Source organism: Anabrus simplex, chromosome 12 (genome assembly GCF_040414725.1).
Source record: "Anabrus simplex isolate iqAnaSimp1 chromosome 12, ASM4041472v1, whole genome shotgun sequence".
Taxonomy (NCBI): domain Eukaryota; kingdom Metazoa; phylum Arthropoda; class Insecta; order Orthoptera; family Tettigoniidae; genus Anabrus; species Anabrus simplex.
Genome location: NC_090276.1, coordinates 2,053,495 through 2,076,099, shown reverse-complemented (window position 1 = coordinate 2,076,099; position 22,605 = coordinate 2,053,495). Strand labels below are relative to the sequence as shown.

General features: G+C 40.4%; 1 protein-coding gene across 3 annotated transcripts in view; it reads left to right on the top strand.

Annotated features, from left to right (window-relative positions):
- Positions 1–22,605, top strand: part of LOC136884388 (uncharacterized) — a 267,201-nt gene that overhangs the window by 109,575 nt on the left and 135,021 nt on the right. For all 3 annotated transcript variants that reach the window (XM_068229938.1, XM_068229937.1, XM_067156526.2), the window contains 6 exons: positions 4,669–4,824; positions 5,218–5,322; positions 5,400–5,492; positions 8,819–8,974; positions 9,368–9,472; positions 9,550–9,642. In XM_068229938.1, the coding sequence (XP_068086039.1) occupies positions 4,669–4,824; positions 5,218–5,322; positions 5,400–5,492; positions 8,819–8,974; positions 9,368–9,472; positions 9,550–9,642 (708 nt within the window). The remainder of the gene's footprint in view (positions 1–4,668; positions 4,825–5,217; positions 5,323–5,399; positions 5,493–8,818; positions 8,975–9,367; positions 9,473–9,549; positions 9,643–22,605) is intronic.

Sequence of the window (22,605 nt, the reverse complement as noted above, 5' to 3'; positions counted from 1 at the left end):
TTGCTGCTATCCAGCTGATAGTGGGAATGGAACCTTGCTTCAGCTTGATGAAGAAAAAACTAACTGTATTCATTTGGATTGTGAATTAGAGTGGGGGTTTAAGTGAAAGTGATGGCTGTGCTAGTGAAATCATTACCAACCAAGTGGAAAGAAACAGAAAGTTGGCATTTTAACTCGCACAATGTCAATACACAGATGATGTTACTGGACCATTCATTGATACTACTCTGGAACTGGAAGATTTCAATGTAAATACGGGAGTAAAATATCGGTGGTTTCAGTGTTTGGTGGATGAAACTAACTGGTATTCTTTTAAAAACTTGAACTGGGAAACCGTGAGAAAGCCACTCTTGCATATGTATTGGAGTACAGATGAAATGTATAAACACAGGAGCAAGAAGGGCACTTGAATGTACTATAAAGTTCCAGTTGATTTAATGAAATAATTAGTTACAATTTTCAAAGCAACATCTGCACGTCGCTTGAAGGCAGAGCACCAGCATTTGCTTGGTGAGGGCTGCCAAATGTGTGATTTCCTGAATGCCTTAAAATTGTGATTAGTTATTGAATTTCTTATCACTGAACTAGGAAGACCCTGTTACCTATGGTGAAAAAGATTCAGTCTCTACATTTATAGCGCTTGAAAAAACGGGTTCACTTGAGACTTCAGTTCATGGAATAGACGGAATCATTGGACAGTCGGCAGGAGTAAGCTGATTGTTCCTCATCCAAATAGGGATCTGGGTGAGACGGAACAAAGTGAAGCCTGTGACTTGAGATTCAACGGTGAATATTATGAAGATAAATAATAAAAAATGTAGGCTCTGTATGTAATGTGACATTACCTCTCTCATGCTTTGTTGAATTGTATAATATTTGTCCAGTTTGTTTACAAGTTGTAGAGAAATTATGCTCTGTTTGAACTCATTTAGTATCACTATTGTATATCAAACATGGTATTCGTTGCGGCACCCTATCCGAACTAGTATTTAAAAATAGATGTTGGCAGCGCTACTTGGACGGATCAGGTTGTTTCATGCTAAATTTGTCTTTATTGTGGGCTATGTAGGTGTACAGTTTAGTATGAGAGAGAAACTGTATGTACATAGCAGGCTTCATGCCAGGCCATAATAAGAACGATTGCCAAGGCTTCAAAACACTCATTCTACAGTTCCAGTTGGCGAGCCTCTTCCATTCTGTCTTATTGAGATACGTTCTGTTGTTAATGATGTCCTCTAGTGTCCATCCAGTGGGTTCTTGGTCTTCCTGCCTCTCCAAGTTAACATAAGCTGTCCTTGTTGGCTCCATCCTCATTACAAGCCCAAACCACCTCAATCTGGACATGCCGACCTGATCTAACAATGATGGCTCAATCCCACCATCCTTTCTAACCATGTCATTCCTTAACTTGTCCCGTTCGGTTTTTTGAATTGTGGACCTCAGGAACTGCCTGCATCTTTGAGTCCTTCTAGCGAGGGTCCAGGTTTCGATACCATAGGTCAAGATTCGTATGAAGCAGTGGCGACGCGTGACGTTTTGAAAAATGTTACCACACTCCTTCTGAGAGTATATCTATCTAAATCATCCATACCGTCTTTATTCCAAGCATTCTTTTCTCAAGAAAGAAAGTATACATTTACTTTTCTGTTTTCATTTCTTCCTTATGTGTTTTGTAAATGTGTATATATTATATGTAGCTTATAAGTAGTAGTAGTGTGTGATGTTAATATTGTTATTATTTGAATGTATTATATCATCTGTAATTGGAGAAATAACTCTATTGATGATAAACAAATCAAATCAACAGTGCAGTTAATTGATTTTTCCACAACCACATTACCAATCCAGATCTGTGTACCATGAGACCTAAAAATATCATTCTGTTCTTTTAGATTCCTTGACAATTTTTAAGAGGCGGCTTGGGACCACCTTTATTTTAAATTTTTTTCCCCCCTTTTCTTCAATAATGTTCTTAACGAAAATGGCGTGTTCATTAAGCTTTCTATTATAGGTCTGCATGAATATTCTGGGCCCGCCATTTCTCTTATTTTCGAGGTGGAAGTGACAGCACTCATTTTAATGTTGTGCAGCCCTATAGCCTGTCCTTACCTAACACTTTAGCAAGAAAAATATGATCGTACTATAATAAAAATCAGAGCGCGGCAGAAAGAATGGAAAGAACAGCTCAGCATCGATGTTATAAACTACAGTACACATGACAAGAGAACATCTCGGTGTCGAGCGGAGAGGGGCGTTGCTTGGCGCAGAAATACTCACCTAGTTGTTAGAAGAGACTGAAAGCGTAACGACTGCATGGAGTGGTAACAGCCTCTCGCTCAGCTTTGACGGTGATGATTTACTGCGATAACAGTGGATACTAGCTCGCTTCGCCACTGATTGAACATCACCAGCTTTCATTTTGTTGGTACTTTGGGATCTCAGAGGAGTGTTCGTACTTGCTGCTAAAAGTGAGAGCTCTGTTTGCCACCTCCTCTGCGACTAGTGTATCTCGAGATATTACACTGCCGAGGTATGTAAAGTTTGATGGTTTCTTAGCACGATGTTCTCAGTTTATTGCCATCACTACTGCTTTGGGTTCGCTTATATTGAGATTGAACCTTCGGTCTTGACTGTACTTGTTCATTGGAATATGTAATTTAATTGATTTGAGTGACACCCTTGCTAACATTTTTTTCCTTTTTGGCTAGATTCTGTAAAGCATTCAAGGGTTGATTTTATTGCATGAAAACTTAGGTAAATTGTCGCTGGAGGCTGCAGTGGTTGCATCATCTAATGGTTTCAAGGTGTTCTGTAACATTCAGTCACTTCCATTCCTTACAAGTTAGATTTTCAGTCTTTGACCTTTCGCTGACCAGCTGGGTGGAAGTTGCTTGTTTCTGGTCGTACAACTTTCAAAGACTGACCTTTCAAGTCGACACTGAAAAGTGTGGTCTTCTCCGTAACCTTACTTGCTATTCTGTCGTTTTTCCTTCCTGGCTGCTTTACAAGACTTCATAAATTTAACGCCAGTTGGTCCTAGCTGCCTCGTCTCGCGACCAGAATTTCGTGAGACAACTTTTACAAGAGGTAACTACACAAAAAAACAGCAAATCAAACTTGTATTGACACGTGCAAGGATCAGCGAGATTATTCAAGACTGCATGTGGACTTTTTAACAATGTAATGTACGTATGTTCAGTCCGTCAGCGCTAACGCTGGTGGGATAACAGCTCTGCCATCAGCTGTCATAGATCGCCTAGGCATCGCTGAAAATGCGTACTAGGGAAGTGAGGAGTGAGGTAGTTTCCCGTTGCTTTCTTCACAGAGCCAGAGTTGCTATTAAGTTACGAAAGGGTATTTATTTTTCACTTTGGGTTTTCTTGGCCCATAGAAATTATAATATCCACCTCTTCTTTATTCAGTCGCCAACAAGGTGATTGGCGGAAGTAACTCCATCAGAGTTCATATTGACTGTAGTATATGTAGCTTGTAAAGCATAACCCGAAATTGCGCCTTTAAAAAAAAATTCAACAAAAAATCGAAGAGAAGTACTTCTGATTCTTTCTATATATCATCATCAGTTTGGACAGTATCTTCCAGTCTGTCAAACAAACATTACTGATGAGGACAACCCACCGAATGTAACAGCCCAATTTCCCAGAAACTCTGCTCTGTGAAAGAGAGCTCGAAATAAGTGAACACGTGTTTCCAGGAAAATGACGGTCGAAGCTTCACATGCCTTTTAGTGTGTAACAAGTTCAGATCTCAATTGTTTTGTTTCATTTATCTACACGACAATTACTACACGATGTTTCTTATCAAGTCATTGAATGTTGATTGTAATATTACTACTGGCTAGTATATAGCCTACATATACATGCCTTATTTTGTAGAGATTACAACGTTTTGTAGGTTCATTCTTATATTAACAGTTCGGCGGGTACGGTGCATTCTCTTAATTTATTACCAGGCGAGTTGGCCGTGCGGTTAGGAGCGTGAGGCTGTGAGCTTGCATCCGGGAGATAGTGGGTTCGATTCCCACTGTCGGCAGCCCTGAAGATGGTTTTCTGTGGTTTACCATTTTCACACCACGCAAATGCCGGGGCTGTACCTTAATTAAGGACACGGCCGCTTCCTTGCAACTCCTTGGCCTTTTGTATCTCGTCATCGCCATAAATCTGTGTCGATGCGACGTCAAACCACTAGCAAAGAAAATCTCTTGGTTGATACGGATCGTAGAAACATTTGAAATATTATTTTAAAAATTAACACCACGAGCATTGTGTGGAGGGAGATTTGTCAGTTATAAGTCGGGAAATATTTCACGTGTTGACAAACCACATATAATGGAAACGATTTCAAATAAGTTGTTTCATTCGTAGGATACAGACGGTCTACAAATGAAACGACGACTAAACTTGCTACGCTCTAAAGCATGTCAAGTCTCTACTGATAAGCCAAAAAATGTGTTCGCTCAGTTTCTGATTGTCCTTGTATCGTCAGTCATTATACCTCCTTCTACAGTAGTATAAGGTTGATCTTTTCTACTTCCTCTAGGTCCTCCGCCTTCCATTTTGGGTATTATTCCCTTGTCAGAATATGTCCTAGGAACTGGAGGGAGTCTCAACTCGTCGGTTCCCTATATATATATCTGTATTTTCACGGCAGGAAACTGAACGTGCTGTGGTTGGAGGATACAGGTCCATCGACGTGAACAGCGAGGCCGCCCTGAACGCATCCAAGACTGCCCTATTACACCTCGACGGATTGTCCACCTCGCCTAACCGGATGGTGGTCGTGAGCATTAAGAGTGCGGAACAGCAGGTATCCAACTCTGTGCCATCAGCTAACAAAAATAAATGTTTTTATAATAACAGAATATAAGGTGTACAACTCATTAGCCTGCTAGAGCGCCTCTCCTCTGCCGCATAACCCTGGCAAGACTCGCTGAGACACACGAGCCTCCCGACCGTGAGATTGGGCAGTTTATTAATGTGAACATTTGTTTGTGTGTATCTGCGGAATTCAGCAGTCAAAGACCATTCAACAAGAACCTGCTACTCGAAGCCCAGGCATGCGTCGTTAAGAGACAGAAAGGTTTGCTGCGGGCTGGCCGGGGCCGTGTCTCGGCGAGGTCCCTTGCCAAGGTTATGGCAGATGAGGCACAGAAGAGGCAAATAGAGGCGCCATGCGACATGAATGTGCTGTGTCCTGCAGGTGGTGGCGGGCACCAACACTCGCATCGTGATCGAGGTGGGTCTCGGCGACTGTTTGAAGAGTGCCACCGCCGACTCTGAAGGGTGTTCTCTGCAGGATGGTGAGGTGAGTGGTTAACAGTTGTGTTGTAACATTATCTGGTGGTTAGTTGGGTGTTAATCAGCTGCTTGTGTACCTTCCAGAGCACCAGGGAGTGCACCGTGGTGGTGTGGGACCAGCCGTGGACAAACACACACAGAGTGACCAGTGTCGAGTGCGCAGACCGCAGGAAGAGAGTAAGTACCAGAGTTGAGTGTTCCTCAAAGAACATCAGTTTCAAACCATTGCAGCAAGCTTGCCCGTCTCTCAAGAATATGTGCACATTCTACAAAATGTTTGTCACCAGTTTGAGTCGAGGTGTAGAAACATTTTGTACCGCATATCAGCTCTTTTTATCCCTCATTCAGTGGAGGTCGGCAATGTTCCTAGCAGCTACCAAATGTGGCAATTTGTTGAAAGATAAACACAAGGTGGACTAGGCTGATTTTTACAAGAATGTAACTTTACAACGTCTAATCCTGAATTACCTTCTCAGATCACAACCTAACAAGTGTCTTTGATTGCAAATTCCCAAGACATTACATCATAGTAAAAAAAAAAAGAGAAAATGTACACAAACTTTTAAATTTTGTGTATCTTTCTTTTAAATTGCAAAGAAAATGATAACATAAAAAGAGCGTAAGATGGCTGTAAAAATGATTTAACATAGAGCAGAAATGACTTGTTTATAAACTGTAATGTCAAAGATGTTAGTTGTGTTTCTTCTTCTAAGAGTGCAGAGAGTTGCTTCCTCTCCTCCACTGTATCCTTGACGTAAGAAAGTCCATTTCTCTTGTCCGTACTGGTCTCCCTGCTCATCACCAAATGTTTGACTGATTTTAAATAGAAACTCTTAGGTTTTGTATTGAACTGTGATGCAGCAACCGGACAAGCGCATGCGTAGGAGGGGGAGAGAGAGAGACATTGTACTCATTCGACAGACGAACCATCAACAGCGTCATATGCCCTCGCTCCACATGAACTGTGCAGAGATATTTGGAATGGAATCAAAGCTTTTAGCATGTAATTTAACAATTAGAAATTGTATACCACCACCTCTCCTACCAACATTCTGATGAACATATTTTTTCCACCATCGGAACCTTAACGGCCTAATCACGGTGTTAGATCTTAAAGACTTGGCTAGACGATTGTGGCCACCAGCTGGTGGTGGTGGTGGTGGTGGTGGTGGTGGTGGTGGTGGTGGTGGTGCTGGTGGTGAATTGTGCGCATCGACTGTAGATTTTGTACAGGATACATTTTCACTCTCATGGGGGGTTGCAACAAAACTCCTATAAATGATTTATTCCCCCATTAGACAGCAGGAATATTTTCGTGATGGATCATCATATTGTACAGACACGTGGAACATGTATTGCTGGCAAATTTCCAATGGGTTCTCGTCGATATCATGCCAATTTTAAGTTAATGGTTATTAAACCTATGGAAATAAGTAATTATTTTGCAGCCACAAAAAATACGGCATAACTAAAGCCAGTGTTCCCCGGTTGCGTGAAGACAAAGATAGTCTAAAAATGCGTCGTGTGCAAGAAAGGCATTTATATGACTTTACAGAGATCATTTTAATTTAATATTTATGCAGGAAAAAGAGGGGGGTGATCATGGATTCGGAGAAATAGGGTATATTTTTGCACTTGCTTCATCATTATATTCATAAATACATTGAACTTCACTTACCACTGAACAGCGTGTCTCTTCTGCCTTGTTCCAGACCACAAATATTGCCCTTTCCATTAGGATTGTACATATACAGTAGAGTCTCATTAATCCAAACTAATTGGGACTGGAGTCTGTTTGGATTAACCAGAAAATATTTTCTAAAAATAATGTTATTGTTTTCACGTCCCGGTAACTACTTTTACGGTTTCCGGAGATGGCTAGGTGCCGGGATTTTCTCCCGCAGGAGTTCTTTTATGTGAATGTGAAGGACGTGGTTTACTGGGCAGCAGACGCATGGGAGGGTGTCTGTGGGCAATTCATGAGGAAAACTTGGAAGAAATGGTGCCCGAGTCAAGCATTCATCGAGAGTCCAGCGGAAGCGTGTACAAATGTCAATCTCCTTGAAATTGTTCAACAACCTCCTGGGTGTGAGGAAGAGAATGAAAATGACATTAGCGAGTGGATGGTAGCTGACTGTCATCAGTTACAAACAGACCAAGGAATTGTAGCTACGGTGGAGAAAGATTGGTGACGAAGAAGACCACAATGAACAACTGGTATCACATTCAGATGCCGCAGTTGCCTTAGAACTTGCCGTACGCTACGCCGAGCAACACGCCGCTGCTACGCCCACTGATGTGATGTTTGTGAGACGCTGGTTTAACACTGCATCTTCGAGTAGGTTCCAATCACTACGGCAAAAGAAACTAACAGACTTTGTAAAGATAAACGACCAGTGATTGATGGTTTATGATGTGTAATTATGTTTACATTAAGTTATTCTAGTAAAATATGGCTAATAAAATGCAAGGAAATCTTCATTCTATGATATGTTCTTTCATTTCAATAAAGAGCATATTTTTAAAATTAAATATTTCAGTTCGGATTAACCAGACTTTTGGATTAACAGGGTTCACATTAACGAGACTCTAGTGTAATGGCATCTCGTGTCCCTCGTCCTTTTCTAAACCCTAGTTGGATTTTTCCTACATCGCCTCCTCTCTCCTTGGCCATTACTTTGGCTACAGGAATAAAAACCTAATAGTCCAATGATCTTCTAATTTTTTAACATCATTTTTCATGGAAAGGTTACAATTATTACTTTAAGGAAGTTGTCTGATCATTTAACTGTGTAATCTATTCTGTTATAGCGGTACAATTATATGAGTATTCTTATTTCTTTGTTTGTTTGTTTGCTTCTTTCTTTCTTTCCTTCGATACAGCCAACATCGGTCTACGAATACACCAGCTACCTGCCACATTTCTTCCTAAAGGAAATACCCTTCTCTTTACATTCTCTCCAAAGGTTCTTTAACCTTTGGCTCCTCCTTTGCCATTCTTTCACCAAGATATTCTGTGGTTTAGCAGGTCGTTTCTCTGGATTATCCCTCAGTTTCACTCTGTGTAAAGGTATTTCTATTTTGAATCTGTGGGCGTGATACCTCCTTCGTTGAGGTCTTTATGCACTTTGTTGAACCAGCGGGGATGAGTTTTCCATTTTTCTTGAAGATGTGTGAGGTCATTCTCTTCAAATGTCCATAATGACCATATTCATCATCATCATTATTATTATTATTATTATTATTATTATTATTATTATTATTATTATTATTATTATTATCATCATCATCATTACCATTATCTTAATTATCATTATGATTATTACCATCATAAGCGCTGTTCCCCTTCAGAATTTAGAAGGAACAAGTTAACAATGCATTATTGACCGTTAACCACCTATTGGCTCTCATTTATAACCTCTGTTTAGCGTAGTTTAGTTGTGCAGATCTTCAGTTTGTTTGCAATGTTTGTAAATTCATACTTCTCTTCTGTTCACTTGTAGGACACCGAAGGTGCTCTGGTTGGAGGATACAGGTCCATCGACGTGAACAGCGAGGCCGCCCTGAACGCATCCAAGACTGCTCTACTACACCTCGACGGATTGTCCACCTCGCCTAACCGGATGGTGGTCGTGAGCATTAAGAGTGCGGAACAGCAGGTATCCAACTCTGTGCCATCAGCTAACAAAAATAAATGTTTTTATAATAACAGAACATAAGGTGTACAACTCATTAGCCTGCTAGAGCGCCTCTCCTCTGCCGCATAACCCTGGCAAGACTCGCTGAGACACACGAGCCTACCGACCGTGAGATTGGGCAGTTTATTAATGTGAACATTTGTTTGTGTGTATCTGCGGAATTCAGCAGTCAAAGACCATTCAACAAGAACTTGCTACTCGAAGCCCAGGCATGCGTCGTTAAGAGACAGAAAGGTTTGCTGCGGGCTGGCCGGGGCCGTGTCTCGGCGAGGTCCCTTGCCAAGGTTATGGCAGATGAGGCACAGAAGAGGCAAATAGAGGCGCCATGCGACATGAATGTGCTGTGTCCTGCAGGTGGTGGCGGGCACCAACACTCGCATCGTGATCGAGGTGGGTCTCGGCGACTGTTTGAAGAGTGCCACCGCCGACTCTGAAGGGTGTTCTCTGCAGGATGGTGAGGTGAGTGGTTAACAGTTGTGTTGTAACATTATCTGGTGGTTAGTTGGGTGTTAACCAGCTGCTTGTGTACCTTCCAGAGCACCAGGGAGTGCACCGTGGTGGTGTGGGACCAGCCGTGGACAAACACACACAGAGTGACCAGTGTCGAGTGCGCAGACCGCAGGAAGAGAGTAAGTACCAGAGTTGAGTGTTCCTCAAAGAACATCAGTTTCAAACCATTGCAGCAAGCTTGCCCGTCTCTCAAGAATATGTGCACATTCTACAGTTTGAGTCGAGGTGTACCGCATATCAGCTCTTTTTATCCCTCATTCAGTGGAGGTCGGCAATGTTCCTAGCAGCTACCAAATGTGGCAATTTGTTGAAAGATAAACACAAGGTGGACTAGGGTGAATGTCACCCAGACGAGGTTTCCGAGGTTGTGTGCACTACCTGTACGACATTATCTGCGAAGCATGTTTTTTAAGCAAGAACAATTTCTAAATATGGCCGCTGCAGTGCTTCGGTCTTCGTTCAGAGCATGCGCGCTCAGTACGTACATCTGTAGGCTAGCCACAAACGCCATTATGGAAGCATTCGCCTGTATTTACGTTTGTTTGTGCGTATTGAAATGTCCTTGACAGTTAACGGTCCTAGAGATGAGTTATTTATAAGGTTCAACCTATTCAATACTAATTACTAGGGCTCGGATGTTTAGGAAAAGTCATATTTTTTCTTTGTCTCTATTTTCTTGTCTGATTGGATTTTGGTTTAAATCAGGTGATTATCATCACAATTAAGGGATTTTAATTTGTCATATAAATGCATATTTTGGCTATTTTTTGCCATAAGCTCATATTTTGAGCTATTTTAGTAGAAACGTCGTATTTCGGTCATATTTCTGCGGTTTGACGATAGCTGTAAGTGTGCAAAATCATCTTCAACTTGCCGAAAGCGAACTGGTGTTTACAAAGTTGCTTCTCGGTATCACGCTGTTGATACAAGTCGAATAGTGGAATAACAGACCCGCTGTACTCGGCAACCCGGTCTCCCAGGTAGAGACAGAAATCCCGTCCCAGCAGTGATCGCTCACTTGTCTTAGTTCAGGTATTAGAACCTCAACCTCCTTTCACTTACACAAGCCTTAGTTTACAGTAAATCGTATCCCAGCACACATTCCAGTATGCCTAAGGAAAAGTCTTCTACAAAGCTTTGTTAAGGAATTTGGAGAAGAATATTTCTGTACAGACGGTTTAATTCTGTTTTGCAAGTTGTGTGAAGTGAAATTCGTGGCTGAAAAACGTTTTAATGTGCAACAACATTGCAACACGGCAAAACACAGCAACAATGTCAAACGACAACATGTCAATAAGAAGAGGCAGCAATTGATAGTCGATAAGGCTGTTACATCTTCAGCGATGGACAGATGTTCGGATTTTTCAAAGGAACTTCGTGAGATGATGGTGTCTGCAAACATTCTTCTAAACAAGTTGAACAATACCCATTTCAAGAATTTTGGAGAAATACACAAAAAAATCTGTTCCTACAGAATCAACACTGCAAAAAAACTATTTATCGCGTTGCTATGAAGATACTCTAAATCGAATACAACACAGTGTAGCAGACAATAAGATTTGGATATCTACTGATGAGACGACGGACACTGCAGGCAGATATATAGGGAATGTAATTATTGGAACACTCCGTGCTGATCACCCTGGTGATATTTTTCTACTAACCTCAAAAGTTTTAGAGAGAGCAAATCATTCAACGATTGCAATTCTTTTTGATAATGCACTAAAAATTTTGTGGAAGGATGAAATTAAGCGGGAAAACGTTATTCTCTTTGTTACCGATGCTGCGCCGTACATGGTGAAAGCCGCTGAAGGCCTCAAGCTGTTTTATCCAAGAATGATTCAAGTCACTTGCCTTGCGCATGCTCTGCATAGGGTGGCAGAAGAAATTCTTGGACATTTTCCTGAAGTCGATAAATTAATATCTAACGTCAAAAAATTTTTTTTGAAAGCACCGCTGCGGGTTGCGACTTTCAAGGAGTTAGCTCCTTCGACGCCACTCCCTCCACAGCCAGTTCTTACTAGGTGGGGGACATGGTTCGATGCTGCCGAGTATTATTGTGAAAACTACTCCACTATCAACAACATTGTTAATGGCTTCAAAAATGATGGTACCTCTTCTATCAAGATTGCGCAGGAATTGTTTTCCAACAGGTTGTCAGCTAGTTTGGCATATATTAAAGTCGAACTTTGGAATTATATCGAGTGCAATTACTACTTTAGAAGCTGCTAGCTTAGAAATTCATGCAAGTATTGACATTGTGAGAAGTGTTGAACTTTCAGTACAACAATCACATCGAATAGTTGGTGACAGTGTAAATTGGAAACTTGAAAATGTGCTTAATCGAAATGATGGTTTTCACCGTGTGTGCAAGATAAATGATGTTGTTAGAGGAGAAGGTACCAGTACACTTCAAGATGAGTGCATACTCGACAGCAGTTATTTAACGTTATTTAAATATGCACCAATAACGTCTTGTGATGTAGAAAGGAGCTTCTCCTCTTACAATAATGTGTTAAGTGATAATCGGAGGTCTTTCGCGCCTGGTGCTTTGAAGATGAATCTTGTCATACACTTCAATTCCACCCGCGCAGAAGAATGAAAAAGGTATGTGAGTTTGCATTATAGGCTCAGACGCCCTAACATAATGTACTGAAAGACATCTATTTAATTTGTTTCTTGGTGCTCAGTTTAATCTTTAATGCATTTGAATATTGTTAATGAAATCTGGGCTTACCCTTTCCAAAATATATTTTTTAAATAGATTGATTTCTAATTTTCTTGTATTTCAAACCACCAATGCAGGGTGCAAACATGGACTTTTACAATGTTGTGTGATCTGATAAACTTGGCGAACTTAGTTCACAAAAGTTTGATACGTGAATCAAGGACTGTGAATAATTGCTGCACATGTCTGTTCAAAAAACTAATATTAAAGAATAAAGAATTTAGTTAACAAATACGTATCAGAGGAGTTACCGTTCCGATTTATAATTTATTTTAAAATGCCCTAATTTTGATTAATCATTTTTGGGTCATATTTTGGCATTTTTACGTCATATTTCGTCACTTTTGAGGTCATATTTGCTTGCTTATTTGGGCTATTTTTAGGTCTTAAACATCCAAGCCCTACTAATTACGTGTTGTGTGGATGTTATTCACAACATTTATTTAACATGGGACCAGTTTCGACATTTAAATGTCATAAAACAAATGAGCACAGACATATTAATTAAAACTGGTGTAGTTACACATTAAAAGTCTTTATACTTCCATTCACACCATGTATCAAACAAATCGTCAAAACAAAAGAGCAAGGACATAATAAAACTGGCGCAGTGACACATTGAAGTATGTACATAGCCTCTCACTGTTCCAGGATTAAAAGAAGGTTCCTTGTTATGTAGTCAAAGCATAAAAGTCTTTGTACGCCCATTCACATCCCGTGTTAATTAAACAGCAAAAATCAGAACGGGCGTAGTGAACACACAGAGACATTTACATGGTCCTCTGACCAATCCAAGTCAATAGAAGGCTCCAAGTTCAAAGTCATTAAACCGCCCATACACGCTATCTGTCAAACAAAACGTCAAGAACTTATTGAAATCACTTGATATACAATTTACACTGATGTATATGAAATTATAAGAGACAGGCAGTCGTAATAGGTTGTCCTTCAGTATTTTTCTTACAGTACAGATGATCAAAAATTTTTCTCAGTTCAATTTGGAAGGATTTTATGAGCTTAGGAACAGGATGTTGAGATGTTAACCTTGTGAGAAGGAGGTACCGACTGTTATGTGCGGTAGGTCAGGAGGGGGGGCAGGGGGAAAGGAAAAGGATCATGTTCAGGGAGTGGTCGCGGTCTGTAACGTGATAGGGTATTGTGTATTGCGCTAAATGTTGACCGCCTACTCGGAAGATCAACATGCCTTAAAGACTTTAATTAAAAAATCAAAAAGAATGTTCGTTCAGATTCGAATTGGAGTTGAAGAACTGGTCTAGGTGAATGAAGCAATTTTCTGCGATATCGAGAATAGGGCCTTTTCCCCCATTCATGAGCACTTCTATATCTTGTTGTATGTTACTGAAGCTATGCTTTGAGTCTTGAATGTGCTGGCAACTGCCGAGTTTCATTGTATTTTGCAGCATTTACATGCTCCAGGAGAGAGAGAGAGAGAGAGAGAGAGAGAGAGAGAGAGAGAGAGAGAGAGAGAGAGAGAGTGAGTGTGTGTGTCATTCCCATTTGACAGATGAATCACCATAAACAGCATTATATGAACATTTTGCAGAGATTTGGAATAGAATCCAGGCTTTTTGCCCGCAATCTAGTGATTAGAAATTGTATACCACCACCTCTCGTACCCTAACATTCTGATGAATGTTTCTTCCATTATCAGAACCTGAAGCGGCGAATTGTCGTAAGAGTCCTTAAAGACTTGACTAGACGATTGTGGCCACCAGGTGGTGCATCTGCTGTAGTTCAACAGCGTTTGTTCAGCTTTCTCCTTCTCCAACTTTTCCTGTGTGATCAATTCCTTTTTTAATACTTTTCCATCTCTGTCCTCCAGACCACGGCCTTTATCGTCTTTGAGTATGACGAGTTCCCATTTCTGGGCACCTGGTTTTTACTTAAGTATGTCAGTTCCAGGGATGGTCTTCTCTTATCTCCTGTGTGTTAGCAATTTACAAATTGTTTTCTGTGGCTATCAGTTCTTTTCGCTAGGCTGTACTATTCTGGTCACCCATCATCACAGTTCTTTATGCAGCTCTTCAATCTGTTCATGTATCCAGTTCATAGCATTTCTCCATAAGTTTAATAAACACATAAGAGGGAACTTAAACATCATTAATATATTATCCTTCCTTACAACAGTCTGCCAACTTCGATTCCGCGCCTGTAGAAATCGCATGGTTTTGAGTCGAAGAACTCGTCAAGCCATGTTCGGAACGCATTTTCATCCTGAAAAAAACTTGTTTGAAAGTTGTTCGATAGAGAGCAGGAAAGGTGAAAATCTGAAGGCACAAGATGAGGTAAATAAGATGGGTGCGGAATGACTTCCCAACCCAACTTCTATATAGTGTTTTTTATCAGCTTAGGAGAGTGTGGTCGAGCGTTATCATGGAGCAGACGTCTCGGTTGTTGGCAATAAATGTCAGCACTGATGGAAGCACAGCACTATGTCGCTGTTCCACCAGATGGATGTGCGCAGGTTCAGTCATTCCTTTCTTCTCCTTATCTTAGCATAAAGACACCATTTTTCGTCACCGGTAACACTAAGGAATAGGAATGCTTGGTGTTGTTCACCAGCAAGCAGAGATGCACATGTAGCCACCCGCTAATTTATGCGCTTTTGGCTTACAAGGGACCATCATTCAATGTTAAGAAAGCTTGAAACTGATTTATTCTCCTTTTAAAAGAGTAGACCCTGTCGTACATGTATCTACGAGTTACTGTGGGTTGTCATTGTCCGATTGGAGTGAAATGATTTTGAACTGCTGGCGCGATGTAAGGAGAAGCAGGCAAGGGAGGGGGGCAGCACTGTGAGTGGAGTGAAACATCGTGAATTGTGTGCGGGTCGTTCCGAAATAAGCTTATATCTATAAAAATGAACCGTCTTAATGCAGTGAATAACTTTTATAATCACTTTAAAGAAAATAATTCCCAGCTCTCCATTTTAACTAAAGATCAGACAATGTTTCAGTATTTAGTAGATTTATTAGAGTCTGATGCAGAAATAATATACATGCAGACTTTAATACAAACCAGTATCTGAAACTGTGTTAGTGCTTGACAAATACGAATCTCCCTCAGGATAATCTACTTCTCCTTCATCAAAACAAGAATCAACATCGGAAGGTCCACAGAGCCCGTGATCATTGGAAGAAGAAAAGAAAGATTATACACACATAGTTGAGTGCAAAGAAACAGAAGCCAAAGCAAACATTTTCTCACTTATTATCGAACTTGGTGAAAAACAGGTACCCTGGATTGAAGCACGAGACACAGTTGTACCGTTGTAAGGAAGCGGATTCTGTTGGTAAGCCATCTTCTAATTTAACAACCGCAGATAAATATAAGCAATTGTATGAGCTGCTGTTTAAGCTTGCACAAACAACTTACAAAAGTGGGCCTGCGAAGAAGCCAAATCCTTTGTCGGCAAGTGTAACATGAATATGGAATTCCAAGCAGTATTTTAACATAGGATCACGAAAAATTACACATTTCGTCACATGAAAAGGAGAATAAGATGAAACTACTAACAACATACTGCATTCCTGGAGAAAAGAGACAATGTTGCTTATAGAACAGTATGGTGCTGACAATGTATATAATGCAGGTCAATCTGGCGTCTGGGAGTAGTAAGAAGATAGTGTGTGGTCTTACACAATCATAAAGTGCATACACAATTATGCCAATTGTATCTCCGTCCCTGTCTGTTTATCGTACTGCAGTAATCAAAGCCACCAAGTCATGCTGTCCAGCAGGGTAAGTTTATTATTAAGAAATGCACACAAGTTGTGTATATATGTTACATAAGTAATTAAGCACAATAGTCTATCAGGGGTACTACTCGTTTTTTTACAAGCGGTAATGTGGTAACGATCACAAGGTTGATCGTGAAAACGCTTGTTCTTGCATACTTTGTGGTGGTACCCATGCACAGCTATTGAGGTCACCAGGTGTCGCAGGTTGTGATTCGTGTTGGCTCTGGATCTATTTACCATGGCTTCTGTAGTATAAAAGTCCAGCCAGATTTCTCTTAGTTTCTTTTGTCTTTCGAGGAGCAGTTTATTCGAGCTGTCGGTAGATGGGAGTCTCATACGCACTTCTTCTATAAAGAACGGTTCTCTCGCTAGCTCGTACACTAGCCTCGACTTTGTGTGTTTCGAAACACCTAGAGCGGCTTTCAAGAATCTTGATTTAACTGCTTCCAAAGTCATTAGATCTTTTAGACTTAACTTACCCCAAATAATGTCTATTCCATATGTTGCAATGGGAACTATTTTTGCGTTGAATAAGGCCATAGCGCTTGTTAATGATAATCTGGATAATTCTTTGATGTCAAAAATTGCTTTTGTGGCAGATGCTGCACGGGATTTCACGTGTATTCTGAAAGATCTGGCGGTGGTTTGCAGAGTCACTCCCAGGTATTTGAAGCTGTTGACTGTCCCGAGAGGTTTCGGTCCTAGATATATCCTGTCCTCCACAGCTTCTCAGCCTCCGTTGCGGAATGTCATCTGTACAGTTTTCTCGCTGTTAATTTCCATTTTGTTTTCCTGTGCCCACTTTTCAAGTTGGTTTATGGCTCTTTGCAGGTTGTAGGTGGAATTCGATCCAATGACCATGTCGTCCGCATATATGTAGATTTTTATATCTTCCGTCTCTTGTCTAATCATCTGTACAACATCGTATGTGGCGACATTAAATAATAGGGGGCTTAATGGGTCTCCCTTGGTCTGAGTTATTGTTTTCGATGTGGTTACGCCATCTGTGATCTGAATGAAATTGGCTGTCATCATGTTATGGATCAGTACAGTGAGCTTATTTCTTCCTGTTATTGTTTCCAGCTTCGAGATTAGGATACGTCTGTTTACTGTATCGAAAGCTTTGGTGTAATCTACGAAGATTACATGGAATTTTCCTTGAGGGTGCCTTAATGTATCTTCTATATCATCAGTTAAGTTGTTAATGGCGTGGAGAGTGCTCCTGCCTTTTCGGAAACCAAATTGTTCTTCCAGAATCCTGTGTTCTACTTCCTTAGAAATTCGCTTTGTGATAATGCTTGTGAGTATCTTCAATATGCATTTTTCCAGGGCAATTCCTCTGTAAGAGTTCGGGTCCAACTGATTGCCTTTCCCCTTAAATAATATCTTACCGAGCTCGATAGCTGCAGTCGCTTAAGTGCAGCCAGTATACAGTATTCGGGAGACAGTAGGTTCGAACCCCACTGTCGGCAGCCCTGAAAATGGTTTCCGTGGTTTCCCATTTTCACACCAGGCAAATGCTGGGGCTGTACCTTAATTAAGGCCACGGCCGCTTCCTTCCCACTCCTAGCCCTTCCCTATCCCATCGTCGCCATAAGACCTATCTGTGTCGGTGCGACGAAAAGCAATTAGCAAAAAAAAAAAAAATCTTAATTGTCGAGATCCTCCATATTTCTGAGATGTTGCCCTCTTTTAAGCATAGGTTTAACATATCTGTGACTGCTTCAAGTAATAACCTAACTGAGCCTTTGATATGTTCATTATATATGCCGTCGGGACCTGACGCCTTATTGTCTTTTAGAGATGTTATTGTCTCGTATACCTCTTCTGTCATGAAAGGTTTCCGCTAAACATGTTTTCACATTGATTGGTTCATATGCGGTGTAGGTTTTATCAATGTTGAGAATAATGTTGAAATGTTCTTCCAAAACTGTTATGTCTATTTTGCTATTGCTCTGAGATTTCTGTGGCCTCAATGCCACGTACGGGTCCTTTCTGGCTTCTTCCACCGTATTTTTTGCTTCCTTTTCCATGTAAGCGTTTTTTTAAATCTTCAGTAGATTTTTATATTCTTTTCTGATTTGACTGTAGGATATTATATCCTCTAAACTATGGCTGGATTTGGCTGTATGTAGTGCAAGAAGGGTAATCTGTCTCTTGTCATAACATTCTGCGTCAAACCATTTGCGGGCTCTTCTCTTTTGATTATATACCATAGCAGACTGAATCGTTTTTTCCAGTGTCATGGCAGCCGAATCATGTCATTTCTCTCTATGTGATTATTGAATTCTTCCCATTCTTCTTTCTTTTGTCTTAATACGCAGTTTCTTAGCTGCCGTGAGACTTTGATTTCTGTGATTTCAGTTCTGTTCATCACATTTGGAATGGAAAAATTGGCCACAACCGGGCAATGCTTCTTTAGGGGGAGTCTCATCTGCTGAATAACATACTATATAATTATTCAATGTAATATTAGGTCCTTTATAGAATATTAAGTCAATAGTACTACATCCTGAGTGTGAGACGTACGTTGACAAGGATGAATCCTTCCTTTATCATCATATCTAACAGTTCATTTGTTCTGTGATTTGGAACGTCTAATCTGCAGTTCAGATCTCCAGCTATAATAATGTTTCGTCCTGGTGTCGCCTGTCTTAAGGCAATCATAATGGTTGTTATTATGTCTTCTATTGGCATTAATGGTTCAAGGTATATGGCTATTATAGAAAGGTTCTCGAAATTTATCACAAGTGTGTGTTGATCCTGATGTGTGCTTAGCACTTTTCCCATTTTTGGTTTGAAGAAGCAGGAGATTCCTTGTTTTGACCATCCTCTTGGTCCTTGCGTCGTTGGTATATGTTGCGAGTAGAATCCGTTTATTTCCAGGCTTTAGTTGCTAGAGTTTCTACGAAGACTAATATGTCTTGTGTGTGCAAAAGATCTTTGTTAGATAGCGCTAGAGTGCTTTTCAGTCCTTCCACATTCCACAGAAGCAGATAGAGCTGCGAGTCTGGCTCCTGCTCCTTGGGAACGAAAAATACGGTAGCGTCGTACGATGACTCCCTCTGGCCACACTTCTGCTATGTTGACTTTTGGTAAGTCTTGCATTGGGATCACCACTTTAAAGGCTTTAAGTGTGCCTTTAGTTTGGAGTTCTTCATATTCTAATATGTTGGCTACATTTCAGTTGGAGATGTGCTTTTTAACCGCTTCTTTGGTTGTATTTTGGTGCAATTTCCCTATATATAACCAAGCTCTGCGGCTTGCAGTTTATCTGTTTGGGATTTATCGTTCCCACATTTGGACTTTCTTGTGCCCACGATTGTTGACGTCATCTTTCTCTTACTAATATTCCAGAGTTTTGACGTGGAGGGTTTGGCAGCTATATCTGCCCATAGGTCATTGTTATTCCTTGGATTTTCTTGGGGTATAGGTTCCAAGACGATTTGTTGCTCTGCCATTTTTGGCTTACTTATATTTATATTTCTTCTTTGACCATATGTGTTATATTATTCGAAAGACTTTCCATCATGGTTTGTAACCTCTGTGTTAAATTTTGTGTAATCGTGTCTTGTATCTCGGAATCTACACGGACTTTGTGTGTTTGGCCGAGAGATGTCGTCTGAATGTCACGATTACATTGCTGTCCGATAGACATTGTCGATAGTATTTGGGTTTCATTAACTTCCTGCGCTGGGTCGGTAGATGTCGCCACCTGTTCCGTAGGTCGACTATCTTCTCCCTCTGTATTCGTTGATTTGTCTATTCCAACCTCATTCTGTTGGTTCTTATTCGACTGACATTTATCATCTAGGGCGAACTGCAGTTCTGTAAAAAGGTTTCTAATATCACTTACGGCTTTATGCATGGTTTCTTTAGCGTACTTCCTTAGATAACCGCCTTCTTCAGCAATATTCACTAAGCATCTTAGAGCACTTTCGAGACGTGTTTTAGTCTTGTCTGCCATATATATATATTTTATTTTAATTGTTGAATGGTCAAAATCTGGAAAAATGACAATAGAACTTCTCTGTATTGACATTTTTACCTCACACAGCTGATGATGTTGCCATTTGTGAAGAAACTGAGAGAGATGTTCATAGGAGAGCAAAACAGTGGTAATGTAAGCTCACCCTCAAGGGAGAGAATAAAATATCTGGGGAGTACAACATCAAATGACGGAAGTAGGGTGCAAACTTCTTCCATCAAGTACGAAACTGGGGAGTTCATCAGACCCTGTTTAAGAGGTGTAGTCTGCATCATACATAAGAGAAGTAAGTCAACTGTACAGAAAACAAGGAAGGACAGAATTAGGAATGATCAGATACGAACTGACCACGGAAGAAAGGCTGAAGCGGCTAGGATACGTTAAGCGGATGCAGGAGACTCGAACACCAAGGAAGTATTTTGAAAAGATTGTTCCGGGATGAAGACCCAAAGAAGGTGATTAGATCAGATAAAAGAAGAGAGGAGAAACATGGGAGGCATACCAGGACCGGCGCCTCACAAAGATATACATGAAGTACTTTCATTAAATAACTATGAATCTGAAAGTGCAAATCATTCCAGTAAAAACAACTTGTGAATTACAACCGTTAGACAGGCATTTTCTCTGAATTTTCAAAACAATGGTCCGATATATGTCTGTGTTAAATAATATCGATGTGAACTTCCGTTTGTCACATGGACATGGCTGGAAATTAGTGGGCGTAATTAGCACGAAGGAAACTTTTGAAAATAGCACAGACAATTGTATTAGAAAAGGAACTGGTACTGTGCATTCCTTATGTCTTTACTCAAATGTAGCTGGTGCAAGAAGCTATTGTGTTTCGAACATTTTTTTTTCTTAATTTCCATTATCATTCACAGGAGAATTGAGTATCCTGAAGGGTATTAAACACGACTGCCACGTTACTGGTGAGTATGTAATTGTTTAATCGGTACATGTTTACTTTGAATACGTTTATCCCTCATGTGACTAGAACACAACCACAGGTTAGTATCAAATTGTGTCTTTACACCGTGTATGAATTCCATGTTGCGTTATGATTCAAAAGAAATGGATATGTAGTTTAACAGGCGTACAATGTTCACATGGCTCATTGCACTTACAGTGATGTTCCCTCCCACCTGCCACTCCTTACATCATGCCAGCAGAGCCAACTTCACATCTTTACCGCCCAGTAAATCATAGATACATGCACGATAGGATGCAATATTCAAGGGTTTTACAAATTTCAGTGGTGTATGAATCGGTTTCAAGTTTTCATAACATTGATTGATGGTCCCTTGTTAGAGCATGTGGTAGCCATACACCACATTTTTGAACCTTGCCCATTGAATGCAAATGTTGCATAATGCTGGAATGATGACAGTTGATCATATTTGCCAGTTCTCGAATACATTGACATGGATCATTTTGGATCCCAAAGGTCTTCCTGAATGTGGAGAGTCACTAATGTCAAAACGATTCTTCTTAAAACGAGAAAACCATTTTGTTGCCGTGCTCTCTCCAATGGCCGCCCCTCTATTGAACTCGCAGAAGAAAATGTTGGAAATCTTCTCCACTTGACACTCCACAGCTCCACTCAGTAACTTCAATACAAACATTGAACTACAGTCGATAAATAAACCCATAGCAACCAACTCGCAACACAAAAACTCTATGGACATAAGCACCATGTCCTATAAGCACTATGTCCTATTCTGTAGTGTCAGAGGTTGAGGTAGAATTAATAATGAGTCTACCAGGTCTCTGTGTGTAATTTCATTGTGATCAACCTGTCATTCACTAGTTCTGTGCTTTTCATAATTTAAAAAAATATAAATCCTACAACTTTGTTCTTATCTTCTCCTTTCTCCAGACACTCATAGTCCTGAGATATCTATTTTGTTCTAGTCATTTCTCATTTCAGGTTTTTATACATTCCAGTCTTGTAATGTGAGAGTCAAACTCATACAAACGCTAGTGCTTTCCGTCCTCGACTACTGTGACGTCATTCTGGTAGACGCAACAAAACAGCAGACTTCGAAACTTCAGCGAGCGCTTAATTGTTGCCTTAGACTTATATACAGTCTGACTTATGATACACATGTCGCCCCATACTATCACACTATTTCATGGCTGAAACCTGACAAACGATGAATGTATCATATACTGATACAGATATACAGACTGTTCTCTGAAGGCAGACCACTATACATTTCATCCCAGCTTAAGTATTTGTCCTCCTTTCACTGCAGTAATACCCGCTCTGGTTCCTCCCTTTCTATTCCTGTTCACCGATCCTCTATGTACAACAATTCCTTGTTGTGACGGGTTCTAGACTTTGGAATTCCCTGCCTGTCAGTGTCAGAAATTCCACCTCATTACCTAACTTTAAGACTGCTTGCCGAGACTACCTGCTGAATACAGCTGACTAGCTTGTATGACTGGAAGATCGAATGAATGTGAGTTAGAAAAGTGTAATGTATTTTTGTGTAGGTTATTATTTACAAAGGACAAATGTTTAATTCGCTTAAATAAAGAAACAGGAATTCAACAAACACATTCTACGGATCCATTTAAACCTAAGCAACTTCTGGCACCACAC